The 17,199-nt window shown below is 45.3% G+C and overlaps 1 protein-coding gene across 1 annotated transcript in view; it reads left to right on the top strand.

Annotated features, from left to right (window-relative positions):
- Positions 1–2,746: 2,746 nt before the first annotated feature.
- Positions 2,747–17,199, top strand: part of golga6l9 (golgin A6 family like 9) — a 95,146-nt gene continuing 80,693 nt past the window's right edge. The window contains exons 1-4 of the mRNA XM_072512942.1: positions 2,747–2,987; positions 3,932–4,078; positions 5,985–6,062; positions 7,829–7,911. Coding sequence (XP_072369043.1) covers positions 2,811–2,987; positions 3,932–4,078; positions 5,985–6,062; positions 7,829–7,911 — 485 coding nt within the window. The 5' untranslated portion in view covers positions 2,747–2,810. The remainder of the gene's footprint in view (positions 2,988–3,931; positions 4,079–5,984; positions 6,063–7,828; positions 7,912–17,199) is intronic.

The following is a 17,199-nucleotide window of genomic DNA, read 5'->3' as shown; positions in this document are numbered from 1 at the left end:
GTCCACAACTCCACCGACTTTAGTGTCATCTGCAAATGTACTCACCCATCCTTCTACGCCCTCCTCCAGGTCATTTTTAAAAATGACAAACAGCAGTGGCCCCAAAACAGATCTTTGTGGTACACCACTAGTAACTGGACTCCAGTCTGAACACTTCCCATCAACCACCACCCTCTGTCTTCTTCCAGCTAGCCAATTTCTGATCCATACTGCTAAATCACCCTGAATCCCATGCCTCCGTATTTTCTGCAGTAGCCTACCGTGGGGAACCTTATCAAACGCTTTACTGAAATCCATTTACACCACATCAACTGCTTTACCCTCATCCACCTGTTTGGTCACCTTCTCAAAGAACTCAATAAGGTTTGTGAGGCACGACCTACCCTTCACAAAACCGTGTTGACTATCTCTAATCAAATTATTCCTTTCCAGATGATTATACATCCTATCTCTTATAAACCTTTCCAAGACTTTGCCCACAACAGAAGTAAGACTCACTGGTCTATAGTTACCAGGGTTGTCCATACTCCCCTTCTTGAACAAGGGGACAACATTTGCTATCCTCCAGTCTTCTGGCACTATTCCTGTAGACAAAGATGACTTAAAGATCAAAGCCAAAGGCTCAGCAATCTCCTCCCTAGTTTCCCAGAGAATCCTAGGATAAATCCCATCCGGCCCAGGGGATTTATCTATTTTCACACTTTCCAGAATTGCTAACGCCTCCTCCTTATGAACCTCAAGCCCTTCTAGTCTAGTAGCCTGAATCTCTGTATTCTCCTCGACAACATTGTCTTTTTCCTGTGTGAATACTGATGAAAAATATTCATTCAGCACCTCTCCTATCTCCTCGGACTCCAAGCGCAACTTCCCACTACTGTCCTTGACTGGCCCTACTCTTACCCTAGTCATTCGTTTATTCCTGACATATCTACAGAAAGCTATAGGGTTATCCTTGATCCTACCTGCCAAAGACTTCTCATGTCCCCTCCTGGCTCTTCTTAGCTCTCTCTTTAGGTCCTTCCTAGCTAACTTGTAACTCTCGAGCGCCCTAACTGAACCTTCATGTCTCATCTTTACATAAGCCTCTTTCTTCCTCTTGACAAGTGTTTCGACTGCTTTAGTAAACCACGGTTCCCTTGCTCGACCACTTCCTCCCTGCCTGACAGGTACATACCCAGTAGCTGTTCCTTGAACAAGCTCCACATTTCCATTGTGCCCATTCCCTGCAGTTTTCCTCTCCATCCGACGCATCGTCTTGCCTCATCGCATCATAATTGCCTTTCCCCCAGATATAACTCTTGCCCTGCGGTATATACCTATCCCTTTCCACCACTAAAGTAAACTTAATCGAATTGTGGTCACTATCACCAAGGTGCTCACCTACCTCCAAATCTAACACCTGTCCTGGTTCATTACCCAGTACCAAATCCAAAGTGGCCTCACCTCTCGTTGGCCTATCTACATATTGTGTCAGGAAACCCTCCTGCACACATTGGACAAAAACAGACCCATCTAAAGTACTCGAACTATCGCGTTTTCTTGAGGCGGCAGTGCTAACCACTGTGCAACTTTTTGACTAAATTGTTTTTATTTAATAAACATTTTATTGAGGTATTTTTGGTATTATATCAACAAAATAAACAATGTACATGAAACTATAAACATAGTGCAAAAACCGTCTCCCTCCCTTACATGTCCCACCTTTATTAACCCCCTACTCTAAGCTAAACGACCCCCCCCCCCCCCCCCCCCGCCCCTTCTGCTGACGATTAATTTTCCGCGAAGAAGTCGACAAACGGCTGCCACCTCCGGGCGAACCCTAACAGTGACCCTCTCAAGGCGAACTTGATTTTCTCCAAATAGAGAAAGCTAGCCATGTCCGATAGCCAGGCCTCCGACTTCGGGGGCTTTGAGTCCCTCCTTTTGACTAAATTGTTGTAAGTTGAATGGCCTCTGTTTATGGTCTCAGAAACCTCCAACAAACTATTAAATTCAAAAGATAGAATAAAGTGAGTGCTGGCTGGGAGCCCAGAGCAGGCAATAGGGAATTGGCTGAAGTCCGACCCTTTGCTCTGTATGTCCCCATACATTTACCTAGCAACAAGTTATTTCACCTTAAAAGCTGCAGTCAGCATCCGCAGCCTTTTGACAATGAGACTTCCACTACCCTTAGTTATAGAAAAAGGTGATGGGCCCGGGAGATCCATGCCAGGTTTTATCCTCCAAATGAGCCTCATCCTTCTTCATCTGACTCTATCAACACATCCTTCTGTTGCATTCTACTTCATGTTGGTCTAGATTCCCCTTACATACTAGTTACTGCAACCTTTGTGGAGCTAGCTCTACATTCTTAGCACTCCCTATAAAAGAGGTTTCTCCTGAATTTTCTTTTGGATTTTAGTGAGTATCTTGTATTTATGTCCCTTCATTCTGGTCTCCCTAGTTCTAAAACCCATTCATGATCTTGAAGATCTTGGGCGAAATTCTCCCCCAACGGCGGGATGCCCGCCGACTGGCGCCAAAGCTGGCGCAAATCAGACGGGCATCGCGCCGGCAAAAAGGTGCGGAAGTCTCCGCATCTTTGGCGGCCTAGCCCCAACATTGAGGGGCTAGGCCGACGCCGGAGGGATTTCCGCCCCGCCAGCTGGCGGAAATGGCGTTTGTTGCCCCGCCAGCTGGCGCGGAAATGCGGCGCATGCGCGGGAGCGTCAGCGGCCGCTGTCAGTTTCCCCGCGCATGCGCGCGAGCGTCAGCGGCCGCCGAAAGTTTCCCGCGCATGCGCAGTGGGGAGAGTCTCTTCCGCCTCCGCCATGGTGGAGGCCGTAGCGGAGGCGGAAGGGAAAGAGTGCCCCCACGGCACAGGCCCGCCCGCGGATCGGTGGGCCCCGATCGCGGGCCAGGCCACTGTGGGGGCACCCCCCGGGGTCAGATCGCCCCGCGCCCCCCCCCAGGACCCCGGAGCCCGCCCACGCTGCCTGGTCCCGCCGGTAAATACCAGGTTTGATTTACGTCGGCGGGACAGGCAGTTTCTGGGCGGGACTTCGGCCCATCCGGGCCGGAGAATCCAGCGGGGGGTCCCGCCAACCGGCGCGGCTGGATTCCCGCCCCCGCCCAATCTCCGGGAGCGGAGACTTCGGCGGGGGCGGGGGCGGGATTCACGGCGGCCAACGGCCATTCTCCGACCCGGCGGGGGGTCGGAGAATGACGCCCCTTAATGCTGAGAAGTTATTTACCCTTGTGTAAGAGTCTGGGACCAGAGGGCAGAATCTCAGAGTAAGGGGTTGCCAATTTAAGACAGAGATGAGGAGGAATTTCTTCTCTCAGAGGGTGGTGAATCTGTGGAATTCTTTACCACAGAGAACTGTAGAGGCTGGGTCGGTAAGGCTGCAATAGGCAGATTTTTAATTGTGAGGGAATCCAGGGTTATGGGGATAAGGCGGGAAAGTGGAGTTGGGATTATCGTATCAGGTCAGTTGTGATGTCATTGAAAGGAGCAGCAGATTCAATGGGCTGAATGGCCTACTTCTCCTCCTACGTCTTATGGCCTTGTAACACCTCTACCAGCTCACGTCTAATCTGGGAGATGGTGACATCGTGGCAATGTCACTTGACCAGGAATCCAGTGGTCCCAGGTTACTGCCCAGGGAGACACGGGTTCAAATCCCACAATGACATTTGGTGTAATCGTAATTAATTGAAGATTGGAATTGATAGCAGGTCTCAGGAGTGGTGAAACTCATCTGGTTCACTAATGAAATCTGCCATCCTTCCCTCGTCTGGCCCACATGTGACTCCAGAATCACAGCAATGTGGTTGGCTCTTAACTGCCCCTCTGAAGTGTTCAGTTCAAGGGCAATTAGGGTTGTGCAATAAATGCTGGCATTGCGAGACATTCCTCTAATGTTACTGTTTCTATGACGTTGCACGTTAGGAGATAGTCTACGAAGAATTGGTAAAACCACTGATTTCCAGGGCGAGGCTGGGGTACAACGTGGCTCTGGTTGTGTCCGGCACGTATGAGTCTGGTAAGAACAGGCTGCTACGAGGATATGAGAAACAGGATGGCATTGTGCAGAAGGTAAGACATTCGCTCTCCCACACTGCCCAAGGACAGAGTTCACCGGAGCGCCTGCGTATGTCATTGAGTCTAGCGTCTCGTCATCCTTGCCAATGTTTGTCTATCCTATTTGCTTGCATGCTAGTGTTAGGGGTGAAAACATTCACACGTAGGCCTGTTTGAGTAAGTAAAGAAGCAGTTTATTATTTCAGATCTTGGAGAAAGATTTGGAGACTACGCAGTCTCACAATCCTCTTTCTCACTTGAGCTAAGGTTTGCATTGGGTTAATATACAGATTCAAGGGGCGGAATTAGTTGTATTCTCATTTACATACAATCAATCAACTATATTCACGTCACAATCCATTACATGTAGTCAATCATTTTTCTTAGCATCCCAGTTATCACATATATGGTTAAAGTGGGTGTTGTCTTACCCGCCCCTAACTTCATACAGAAGTCATTCAAAACTAACACAAGGATATGTCCTGTCTACAGCGGGGGACCTTGAGCTTTATCAAAGATACATTGCACTCCTTGTTCTGTGAAGCTGTTATTAGTGGCTGTTAAGATACTCCCCGTACATACCCACGCCTGGTTCTCATGAGGTAGTTTCAGTTCAGCCATTTTGTGTCTTTTGTATTGCTAAAATAGCTAACAGCCATTTTGTGTCCTTTCTGATATTAATAAGCATTGTGCATGCACTAATTATTTCTACAAATTGCCTCTTCTAAACAGGCATCTAAGCCAATGAGTACCTTTTGTCTCATCAGAACTATTCAAAAGTAATATAGGAGCGCAAACATAGTTACAGAGCCACCTATAATTTATATCATAGTCCAGTATCAGAATATGCCGCCCAACATTAGGAAATAGATGACAGTTATATGGCTAAAGGAACATTCAAAGTGTCTCCTCTTCCACCTGACCAGTTAACAATTCAAGGCCTTGGTTGAGGGTTTAAATCATTGTCCTTGTCCAGATATCGAGGCCTTATGGCCCTTTTATACATAGAATTACATTGAAACTACAGAAACAAGCCACCATGTCCAAGCGTGTTTGCTCTACATGTCCCATTCATCTTCACCTAGCCCTATTGTATCATGTTTTATTCCTTTCTCCAGCACATATTTATCTAACTGCTCCTTAAATGTATCTACCCTATTCACTTCAGGAACCATCTTATTGAATGGTGAGGCAGGCACAAGGACCTGCTCTCCTTGCTCAGTTTGGGCCTAATCATGACTTCAGGCCCTAAGCAATGTGTCTCACTGTTAACTGGTCGATGCAATGGCCTCCCAAGCCACCCAGCTGTCCAGAAGGCGGCAGCTCACCACCTTCCCGAGGGCAATTAAGAATGAACAATTGATACAGACCTTAATTGACAGCGATGCCCAAATTTGGTGGATGAATTTTTAAAAGGTACTGAAGTATTAACATTTACCACACTGCCGGGTGCCAGCGATATCAGTGGATAATTCTCTCACCTCTGAATCAGAAACTGTGGTTTCCAAACCCTGCTCCCCAGGGACCTGAGCACGGAGTGCTGCACTGTTAGAGGCGCCCTCTCTCAGATGCAACATTAAACCAAGGTCCCATGCATGGAAAGATCCCACAGCACTGTATTCAAGAACGGCAGGGGAGTTATCCCTACTGTTCTGCCCAATGTTTATCCCCAAACAACTTCACTGCAAAAATTACTGGTCAGGTCGTTATCGCATTTCTGCCTGTGGGAGCTTCCTGTGCGTAAACTGGGTGCCCCGTTTCCTACTGAACAATAATGACTACACTCCATTGATTATGCAACTTCTGGGATGTCCAGAGGTAGTGGAAGGCACTATAGAAATGCTGGTATTTATTTTACCAGCTCTTCCTCTTGTGAAACATTTATTAAAACTAAGGGCAGATAAACCATTGTTTTCATCAGCTCACAAAGGACTTGTTTGAAGAGCTGGACGAGGGTGAAGATCATCGGAAGAGACTCATCACAGTTTCAAACATTCAGGTGAAACCAGTTGCATTCTATAATAATTTGCTAAAATTGGCAGAAAGAAACAAAGAATTCATCTCAATCAGCATCCCAGTGATTTCAGGAGATTGGCAGAGTGCTGCATGTATTAAATCTTTCATAATCTCATTGCAACAGCCCTGGAAACCTGGGGAGAAACACCATTTTATATTGTTTTCCTCGGCTTTCTAATGAGGATATGGCAAATAACAGGGAGAATCCCAGGGGAAAGCTTCCCGCAGTGAATATCTGTCTGCTATAGAATGACGATGGAGTATGGTATAGCACAGAATGAGGCCACCCGGCCCTTCTTTCCTGCACTGTCATGGTCTCCCTATGGTGGTGGGGGTCAAGTGAGTGTGCAGATGGTAACCTCCCGATACACTGGCCACCTCTTCCCCACAGCCGCACCTGTTATGATTTGCCTGCGTGCTATTGCCATGTAAGGGTGCTCGGCAGATCAAGGGTTAATGTGCGACTGGCGAATCGCCTCGCCCGCAACATGATGTATAGAATCACAGGATACAAGGCTCTGGGGAAAAACAATCTAGGCAGGAGTTCTGTCAGCAACCTGCTTGCATGGAACATCTCCATGCATAACCATACCATGGATCTGTGAATAGTCAACACTAGCAATAAATAGTTCATATTTAACCTGACAAGTTTCAGCTCCACTATTGAGACATCTAACAAATCCATGATACAGTATACGATGGGAAAAACAGCTCTCATATCATGACATGGTTGGCAGGGGTGGGAGCTCTTAAAAGATCAAGCATCAGAGATAGTACCATGATCCGACATGGCAATCCATGGCGATATGAAAGGTGGCAGTTAGAAGCATTAATCCAGAACAGTGTCCCAAGGCGTGAAAAACTAAAGCCCGTCTAGAGGCAAGAAGAAAAATTGCAAAACCCCTGACTGAGAGACCACAAGACGGATGAGCAAAAGTACTAAAAGCTGTACTTACATGTTAGAATAGGTGATGGTCCCAAAGCTCAGCACATTGAGGATGCTGAAAGAGAGCTGCAAGTAAAACACAATTTCTTTTTTAAACCTGCAAAAACAAGGCAGGCAGAGTTAAATAGAAATCTGCAGTGCACATTGCAAAAAAAAAAAAATTAGAGTTTAAATAAAGGAGAGATTCTGCAGAGATTTTGAAGACCGAGTTTGCTGCAATGGCCTTCCTTTTGAAAGGGAGAAGTTTAAAAAATTTGGAATCTTGAAGAAAAAGAGCCTGCCAAATCATAGCGGTAGTGGTTTCATAGCAGTAGTTCCTCCACCTGGGGAAGGAGCAGCACTCCGAAAGCTAGTGACATCGAAACAAACCTGTTGGACTTTAACCTGGTGTTGTAAGACTTCTTACTGTGCTCACCCCAGTCCAACGCCGGCATCTCCACATCAAATCATAGCAGAGCAGGAAATCAAAGACGGCTTGCAACTTTAAAGGTGTTTTATTTCTCAGTTGAGACAAAGAGAAAAGGTGTGGAGGAATCACAGCCCCATGTCACCCAGACTCGAAACGTTAGCTCCGTTCTCTCTCCAGAGATGCTGCCATGCCTGCTGAGATTTTCCAGCATGTTCTGTTTTTTGCACTTTAAGACCTACCTCATTGGCCAAACCTTTGGTCACCTGTTCTGGTATCTCAGCGTCTCTTTTGTGAAGCACCTTGGAATGTTTCACTGTGTTAAAGGCACTATATGAATGCAGGTTTTTGTTGCTGTTGTACCCGTTCCCTAACTCACTCATTTTCAATTCCTCAGTTTCAAATCGATGGTTCGACTGTGGATTTACTGAACCCACATGACAGAGAAATACAATGTCTGCATCATCCAGTGCTGGGACTGTAAGTGGGAACTCCATATGCAATACATGATGCTGTGTGAAAGAAGAGTCTCTGACCTGTATGTCTCATGTGTTACAGCATGCATGTTTGTAGGTGCATGGCACCTGTGTTCCATGTGCTACATAAGGTATATTTGGTATGTAACTGGTGTGCATGCTTCATGGATTATCGCAGCACAACGTGTGCTCTGTATGATTAGTGTGAAATTAATGATTCCCTCATCTTACACAATGTATATCGGTAAAGATTTAATCACCTGCCAATGCTCGCATTCCAAGCATTGTCTGGCAGCTTTGAATTTGTCTATATATGTGTTTCTGGAACATACCTCTTCATTCACCTGAGGAAGGAGCAGCGCTCCGAAAGCTAGTGACATCGAAACAAACCTGTTGGACTTTAACCTGGTGTTGTAAGACTTCGTACTGTGCTCACCCCAGTCCAACGCCGGCATCTCCACATAATGTATGTCGGAGTAGTGGATGTGTGATCGGTGTGCCCACAGAGTCATTATGACACAAAAGGAGGCCATTCGGCCCATCGAGTCTATGCCAGCTCTCTGCAGAGCATTCCAGTCTGTTCCATTCCTCCACTCTCTCCCTGTAGCCCTGGCAAGTTCATTTCCCTCCAGTGCCCATCCACTTTCCTTTTGAAATCATTGATTGTCTCTGCCTCCACTACCCTGGTGGGCAGCGAATTCCAGGCTAATACCACTCGCTGAGTAAAAGTGTTTTTTTCCACATCCCCCCCCCCCCAGCATCTCTTGTCCAAAACTTAAAATCTGTGCCCCCAGCCCCCTGTAGCATCAGCCAATGGGAATAGTTGACCATGGCTGGAATTTTCCGGCTGTTCCCGCCGTTGGCGATCCCTCCTGTCACGGGTTCTTCGGCGGCAGAGAGTACGAACAGTGGGGAAACCCGTGGACAGCGGTAGAACCAGAGGAACCCATTGCCGGCTAATGATGGGCTACCTCCACCCCGGCAAAAAAGGCGCCATGGTTTAAATCCAACTGCTTGAACAGTTGACTCATCACAATAAAATTGTGTCTTAGACAGAGTCACTAAAGACAGATGAATCTACAAAGCTCTGTTACATCATTGCTAATTGTGGTGTGGTGTGTGGCCCCTTTAAGGGAGTGAGCTCTGACACGTGACCAACTGGGGACCAATTGCGTGGGAGTGTGCGAAGCCGGGCCAATGGGGAGTTTGTGCGGGGCCCTGGGACCAGGCCCCAGGCAGTGTGGGCGAGGGAGCTGAAGAGTAAAGACCTGTTGTATCGTGCTCTCTGCCTGTTATCTAATTGCCTTTGCTTTTCGTAAATAAACCGCTTTGTTTGGCAGCACGGTGGTGCAGTGGGTTAGCACGGTTGCCTCACGGCGCCAAGGTCCCAGGTTCGATCCCGGCTCTGGGTCACTGTCCGTGTGGAGTTTGCACATTCTCTCCGTGTCTGCGTGGGTTTCGCCCCCACAACTCAAAAGATGTGCAGGGTAGAAGGATTGGCCACGCTAAATTGCCCCTTAATTGTAAAAAAATGAATTAGATACTCTAAATTTATTTATATTTAAATAAAAAAATAAACCGCTTTGTTAATTACTGGAAGCCCCTGGTGTCTGTCACGAGCCACCGGACAAATAAAGTTTTAACCAAATAATTCAACTTCCGAGAGGATTTGGAAGTGGGGACAGTATGAAGGTTTCTGACAGAGCAAGAGAGGGTCACTGGCAGTCTACCTAGGATATATCTCCCATGTGTGAGGTCAGCTCCTCCAGAACCTGTGAAGGACGATGGGCTCCAGTGTTAGCTACCAGTTGTTTTTTGTGTGGAATCAGTCCCATGTCGAGAATTGGGCAAAATTGGTGACAATACGAATGTCCAGTTGTCAAGCAGAATAAAATATTTACCTCGGAACAGAAGTGAGACTGATGTTTAACGTGGGGGCTGGTTTAGCTCAGTTGGCTGACAGCTGGTCCTCGATGCAGAGCGAGGCATCGCCATATCTTCACATTACTCGGTGAAGCATTCCCATTCTGGTCCAATTCTGAGGGGTAGCCCGGTGCGGTACTTGTTTAATTATGACATTGTCCAAAATGATGAAATTATCAGGGTAACAAAGTGAGTAATTGGTGTTGAGATTGTTATGGGTCAGGGTTTAGAGAACCCCAAAGTGTAGCATGGAGTTCACCTGACTCACAACTTTTAATAGATTGTGGTATGGGGAGCACACGGCCCACTCTACAGGTGTGGTGCAGCAGACATCTAACAGTATTTGTTAAAGCAAAACAATGTTTATTCTATGAACTCAAGTTAACCTTTTTAAAACATACAGTGAACATCTTAGCAACCGTCAATTCAAACACAACCCCAAAAGAATACAACACTAAGTAATCCTTAATAACTTCCCAAACAACATCCAGAAGACAAAAGACCCTTTTAACACAGAGATCAGATTTAAATTCTCTAATGAGAGCAGTTATCCCTTTGAAATCATCCAAATGAACACTCTTTAGCTTGTAGAGAGATCCATACACATCTGCTGGCTTTCACTGCAGCTCGTCTCTCTGAAAACAAAACTAAAAAAACTCACTCTAGCTGCCAGCTCAAAAACGAAAGTAAAGCAGACAGACAGCCCAGCTCCACCCACTCTCTGACATCACTTCAGCTCTCTAATAAACACCTATTTCTTAAAGGTACACCCAGTACAGCTAATCAATAAACCCCCATTTCTTAAAGGTACACCCAATACAGTTATTCTATAAAAACACCCATTTCTTAAAGGTACTCTCAAATGACACCTCCCCCCAAGAAAAAAAACCCCATCAACTTCAAGATGGTTTCATTTTTCACCTTTTCACTATCCTTTAAGAAATGCACACAGTAAATATACTTTGTTTCAAAAAACAACACACGCAAACAGGTATAATAATGTAGTCTATTTTTTTTTGTTCTTCTTCCTCCAACTGGAATCCTTCTCGATTGACAGTCTCTTTGAACAAGAAGGTCTCTGCACGATCCATCCATTTCTCTACGCCTCGGCATGTCTCTTTAATGTCAGATACTTTAGTTCAATCTGATCACAGAGTCCCTTGCAATTCTCCAACACAGGAACATTGGTTATCACAGCTAACAGGCAGTCAAATGCCTGTTGAAACTCCGCTGTCCACTGAAATTTTCGACGTTTCTTCAGCAGGTCCATCAGTGGAGCAACCACACTACAAAACTTTTGCACAAATGTTCGATCAAATCCACTCATGCCAAGAAATCGCATTATTTCCCTTCGTGATGAGGGTATTGGAAACTCCTCAATAACTGTTGTCTTCTCATCCTGTGGGACCATTCGACCCTGTCCGATTATATGGCCAAGGAAAGTGACTTGGGCTTTTCCAAATTCACTTTTGGCTAGGTTTACCACTAAACCCGCCTCCTGAAGTCGATTGAATAACTCCATCAGATGTTTTAAATGTTCTGTCCATGTCTGGCTGAAAATTACCAGACCGTCGATGTATACCGCACAATTGGGTAATCCTGAAACGACTTTGTTAGTTAACCGTTGAAATGTGGCTGGGGCGTTTTTCATGCCAAATGGCATAACTTTGAATTGGTATATACCACCTGGAGTCACAAAAGCTGAAATCTCCTTCGCCCTTTTGGATAAATGTACCTGCAAGTAACCTTTAAGTAAATCCAGTTTGGAAATAAAAGATGATTGTCCCACTTTCTCAATGCAATCCTCCAGACGTGGGATAGGATAAGAGTCCGTTCTTGTAACTGCATTAACCTTTCTATGGTCCACACACAACCGTTGGGTACCGTCTGGTTTTGGTACCATCACTATGGGTGAGCTCCATTGGCTGCAACCCACTTCAATTATGCCATTTTTAAGCATACTCTCAATCTCTTTGTTAACTTGTGCCAATTTTAAAGAGTTAAGTCTATATGATTGTTGTTTGATTGGAACAGCATTTCCCACATCTACATCATGTATAGCCATTTTAGTACTTCCCAATTTATCTCTACAAACTTGCCCACATGATATCAATAACTCTTTCAGGTCAGTCCGTTTTTCCTCTGGAAGGTAACTCAACAATTTATCCCAATTTTTAAGAACATCCTCATTTTCCAATTTAATTGGAGGTATGTCAAATTCACAGTCATCTGGACTTGGTTCGTCACTTTGAGTTAGAATCATTAAAACCTCCTCCTTTTTCTCTCCATCCCTTTCAAAGTACCTTTTAAGCATATTCACATGACACACTCGGTGAGTCTTCCTTCTATCTGGTGTTTTTACCACGTAATTCACCTCACTTAATTTCCTTTCAATCTGATAAGGTCCACAAGACCATGCTTTTAAAGGCTCACCTACCACTGGTAACAACACTAAAGCTCTATCTCCACTGGCAAAACTACGAACTTTGGATTTCTTGTCCGCTACCGGTTTCATCACATTTTGTGCAACTTTTAAATGTTGTCTAGCCAATTCACCTGCTCTATTTAATCGTTCCCTAAAATTTGACACGTAATCCAATAATGTAAGTTCCGATTTCTCACTCACTAATTTTTCCTTGATCAATTTAAGTGGTCCTCTTGCCTCATGACCAAAAATTAGTTCAAAAGGACTGAATTTGGTTGACTCATTCGGTGCATCCCTAATTGCAAACAGTACGAATGGAATTCCTTTATCCCAATCCTCTGGATAATCATGACAATAAGCCCTCAACATTGCCTTTCATGTCTGATGCCACCTTTCTAACGCTTCCTGCGATTCTGGATGGTACGCAGATGATTTAAATTGTTTTATTCCTAAGCTATACATAACTTCTTTGAATAACCTTGAGGTAAAATTTGAACCTTGATCCGATTGAATTTTTGTGGGTGGTCCATTTCTAGTAAAGAATTTAAGTAACTCCTCCACAATCTTTTTAGCTGTAATATTATGTACTGGAATGGCCTCTGGAAACCTAGTAGATACATCCATTATCGTCAAAAGATATTGATTCCCACTTTTCATTTTAGGAAGCAGTCCTACGCAATCAATTAGGACTCTTGTAAAAGTTTCCTCAAATGCTGGACTGGGTATTAAGGGCGCTGGTTTTATCACTGCTTGAGGTTTCCCTATCACTTGACATGTGTGACATGATTGACAAAATGTAACTACATCTTTATGTAGTCCAGGCCAATAAAAATGTTTTTGTATTTTAGCTTGAGTTTTCCTTATTGCCAAATGACCTCCCACTAATACCTCATGTGCAACTCGCAATGCCTCCTTTCTATACCCTACCGGCAATACTACTTGATGAACTTCTGCCCACTTTTCACCCGCCTGCACATGTAAAGGTATTTTCTCATCAAGTCATCACTTTTACGGTAATAACACTCTGGTATACACTCAGATTCATCTTCCACGTATGCTTTCTGATACATCCGTTTTATTCCTACATCTTTCTGTTGTAACTCTGCCAATTTTCCTGAACTAAAAATATCCGCCTCATCCTCCACCTGTTCTTGTTCTTTTTCAACCATCTGATCAAAAATAGTTTCGGATAATTGAACTTCAACTTCATCTTCACTCTTTGATTTCTCCTCTTGTCTTAACCTGTGACTTTGCGAACTTGTTACTACACAATCCAGAAAAATCCACACTCATCCTTCAACACTTCAGTTGTCTGATTTTCCACTGGCTTATCAACCACAGTGGGTATCACTCCCACTTGCGATCCAGCTATATCATTACCCAAGATAAACTGTATTCCTGGACAAGAAAATGTCTCTATTACTCCTACTACCACTTCACCACTCTTCACTTGACTTTCCAACCTTACCTTATATAATGGAACACTTCTCCTCTCACCCTGAATTCCACATATTACCACCTTTTCTGGCAATATTCTTCCCAAACTACATAACTCCTCATCTCTGACAAGTAAATTCTTTAAAGACATCTGGCACCTTCTTAACAATTACTTCTTGAACAGGCTGTACACTTGTTTGCACCTCCTTCGCTTCCCTTGGGCTTTCCTTTACCACTCTAACAAAACCCACTGTCTTATCCTGTTTGACCACATCAGCCTTCCCAGTGCTTTTCTTCAACCACCAACATTGTGACTTTACATGGCCTAGTTTATTACAGTGAAAACATCTGAAACTTTTCATTTCTTTTCCACCCTCCTGGATTTCTTTTTTAATCTGAGGTACACTCCCCTTGTTATCACCCATCAGATCACCTTTACCTTTACCGCTTGAGTATTTCTCATGTCCCCAGTTTCTATCCCTCCCAGGCTGAAACTGATGTTGGAAACCAAGCTTTGATTTGTGAACTAATTCATAATGAGGTGGGAGGTCAGTACTTACTTTAAAAAGCCTTACCTTTACAGGAGCAGCCCTTTGGATTTCGGCGGCAGCGGTGCGCAGGGGCCTTCTGGGAGGTGAGTAGTGAATTTAAAAACCCTTACCTGGTCCCGTGTCTGTTCTTTTCTGTTTTATTTGTTTTTATATAAGGCGGGAACCGGAAGTTCGACCCGCGGACCTCTGAAAAGTCCCCCCGCCCCCCCCCCCAACCAATAAATTCTGGTGGAGAGGAAACCCGAGACACTACACGTGTAGTGTCTCCCACCCGCCCTCCTCCTCTAACCTAATAATAAGACCCATTGGTGTGAGGTAAGTGCCATATTATATTATTATTATATTATTAGCATTGTGCAGGTCAAGGTTCGGAGGTGGAGGAGCAGTCTCTGTCAGCGAGAGAACCTGAGAACATCTAAGACACTCAGAAGGTAAGAAGGTAAGTGATTTTTACTCATTTTTACTTTTATACCTTTTTTCAAATTGTGTGTGTTGGGGGGAAACTGAAGTGACATCACAGAAAAGCTGTGGCCAGAGTGGCTGGTTGGGATTCTACACTAAATTTTAAAAAATTTGAGTATTTGGTAACAAATTAAACATAATAAATTAATTATAATTTAGAGGGATATCTAAGCCAGAGATCGGAGAGTACTATAGTTAGCTATCGCATTTCTATTAGAAATCTAGTGCTAGGAAACAGATAGTTGACAGTAACTTTGAAATTTAAAAAAAATATATTAAAAAAAAAAGACAAATTTTAATTTTAATTTTAATTAATTGATGCAATGTCAGTTAGAGGGGTGCTGTGCTCTGACTGTGAGATGTGGCAGGTCCGGGAGGCTTCCAGCGTCCCGGATGGCTTCATCTGCAGAAAGTGCACCCAACTGGAGCTCCTCACAGACCGCATGGTTCGGTTGGAGCAGTAATTGGATGCACTTAGGAGCATGCAGGTGGCGGAAAGCGTCATAGATCGCAGTTATGTAAATGTGGTCACACCCAAGGTGCAGGCAGGTAAATGGGTGACCACCAGAAAGGGCAGGCAGTCAGTGCAGGAATCCCCTGTGGTTGTCCCCCTCTCGAACAGATATACCCCTTTGGATACTGTCGGGGGGGAGAGCCTATCAGGGGAAAACAGCAGCAGCCAGAGCAGTGGCACCACGGCTGGCTCTGATGTTCAGAAGGGAGGGTCAAAGCGCAGAAGAGTAATAGTAATAGGGGACTCTATAGTCAGGGGCACAGATAGGCGCTTCTGTGGACGTGAAAGAGACTCCAGGATGGTATGTTGCCTCCCTGGTGCCAGGGTCCAGGATGTCTCCGAACGGGTAGAGGGCATCCTGAAGGGGGAGGGCAAACAGGCAGAGGTTGTTGTTCATATTGGTACTAATGACATAGGCAGGAAGGGGCATGAGGTCCTGCAGCAGGAGTTCAGGGAGCTAGGCAGAAAGTTAAAAGACAGGACCTCGAGGGTTGTAATCTCGGGATTACTCCCTGTGCCACGTGCCAGTGAGGCTAGAAATAGGAAGATAGAGCAGCTAAACACGTGGCTAAACAGCTGGTGTAGGAGGGAGGGTTTCCATTATCTGGACCACTGGGAGCTCTTCCGGGGCAGGTGTGACCTGTATAAGAAGGACGGGTTGCATCTAAACCGGAGAGGCATAAATATCCTGGCCGCGAGGTTTGCTAGTGTCACACGGGAGGGTTTAAACTAGTATGGCAGGGGGGTGGGCACGGGAGCAATAGGTCAGAAGGTGAGAGCATTGAGGGAGAACTAGGGAATAGGGACAGTGTGGCTCTGAGGCAGAGCAGACAGGGAGAAGTTGCTGAACACAGCGGGTCTGGTGGCCTGAAGTGCATATGTTTTAATGCAAGGAGCATTACGGGTAAGGCAGATGAACTTAGAGCTTGGATTAGTACTTGGAACTATGATGTTGTTGCCATTACAGAGACCTGGTTGAGGGAAGGGCAGGATTGGCAGCTTAACGTTCCAGGATTTAGATGTTTCAGGCGGGATAGAGGGGGATGTAAAAGGGGAGGCGGAGTTGCGCTACTTGTTCGGGAGAATATCACAGCTGTACTGCGAGAGGACACCTCAGAGGGAAGTGAGGCTATATGGGTAGAGATCAGGAATAAGAAGGGTGCAGTCACAATGTTGGGGGTATACTACAGGCCTCCCAACAGCCAGCGGGAGATAGAGGAGCAGATAGGTAGACAGATTTTGGAAAAGAGTAAAAACAACAGGGTTGTGGTGATGGGAGACTTCAACTTCCCCAATATTGACTGGGACTCACTTAGTGCCAGGGGCTTAGACGGGGCGGAGTTTGTAAGGAGCATCCAGGAGGGCTTCTTAAAACAATATGTAGACAGTCCAACTAGGGAAGGGGCGGTACTGGACCTGGTATTGGGGAATGAGCCCAACCAGGTGGTAGATGTTTCAGCAGGGGAGCATTTCGGTAACAGTGACCACAATTCAGTAAGTTTTAAAGTACTGGTGGACAAGGATAAGAGTGGTCCGAGGATGAATGTGCTAAATTGGGGGAAGGCTAATTATAACAATATTAGGCGGGAACTGAAGAACATAGATTGGGGGCGGATGTTTGAGGGCAAATCAACATCTGACATGTGGGAGGCTTTCAAGTGGCAGTTGAAAGGAATACAGGACCGGCATGTTCCTGTGAGGAAGAAAGATAAATACGGCAATTTTCGGGAACCTTGGATGACGAGTGATATTGTAGGCCTCGTCAAAAAGAAAAAGGAGGCATTTGTCAGGGCTAAAAGGCTGGGAACAGACGAAGCCTGCGTGGAATATAAGGAAAGTAGGAAGGAACTTAAGCAAGGAGTCAGGAGGGCTAGAAGGGGTCACGAAAAGTCATTGGCAAATAGGGTTAAGGAAAATCCCAAGGCTTTTTACACGTTCATAAAAAGCAAGAGGGTAGCCAGGGAAAGGGTTGGCCCACTG

The sequence above is a fragment of the Scyliorhinus torazame genome, chromosome 7, assembly GCF_047496885.1.
Source record: "Scyliorhinus torazame isolate Kashiwa2021f chromosome 7, sScyTor2.1, whole genome shotgun sequence".
Lineage (NCBI taxonomy): Eukaryota > Metazoa > Chordata > Chondrichthyes > Carcharhiniformes > Scyliorhinidae > Scyliorhinus > Scyliorhinus torazame.
Note: the sequence above shows the minus strand (reverse complement) of the source record. Positions and strands in the feature narration are given on the sequence as shown.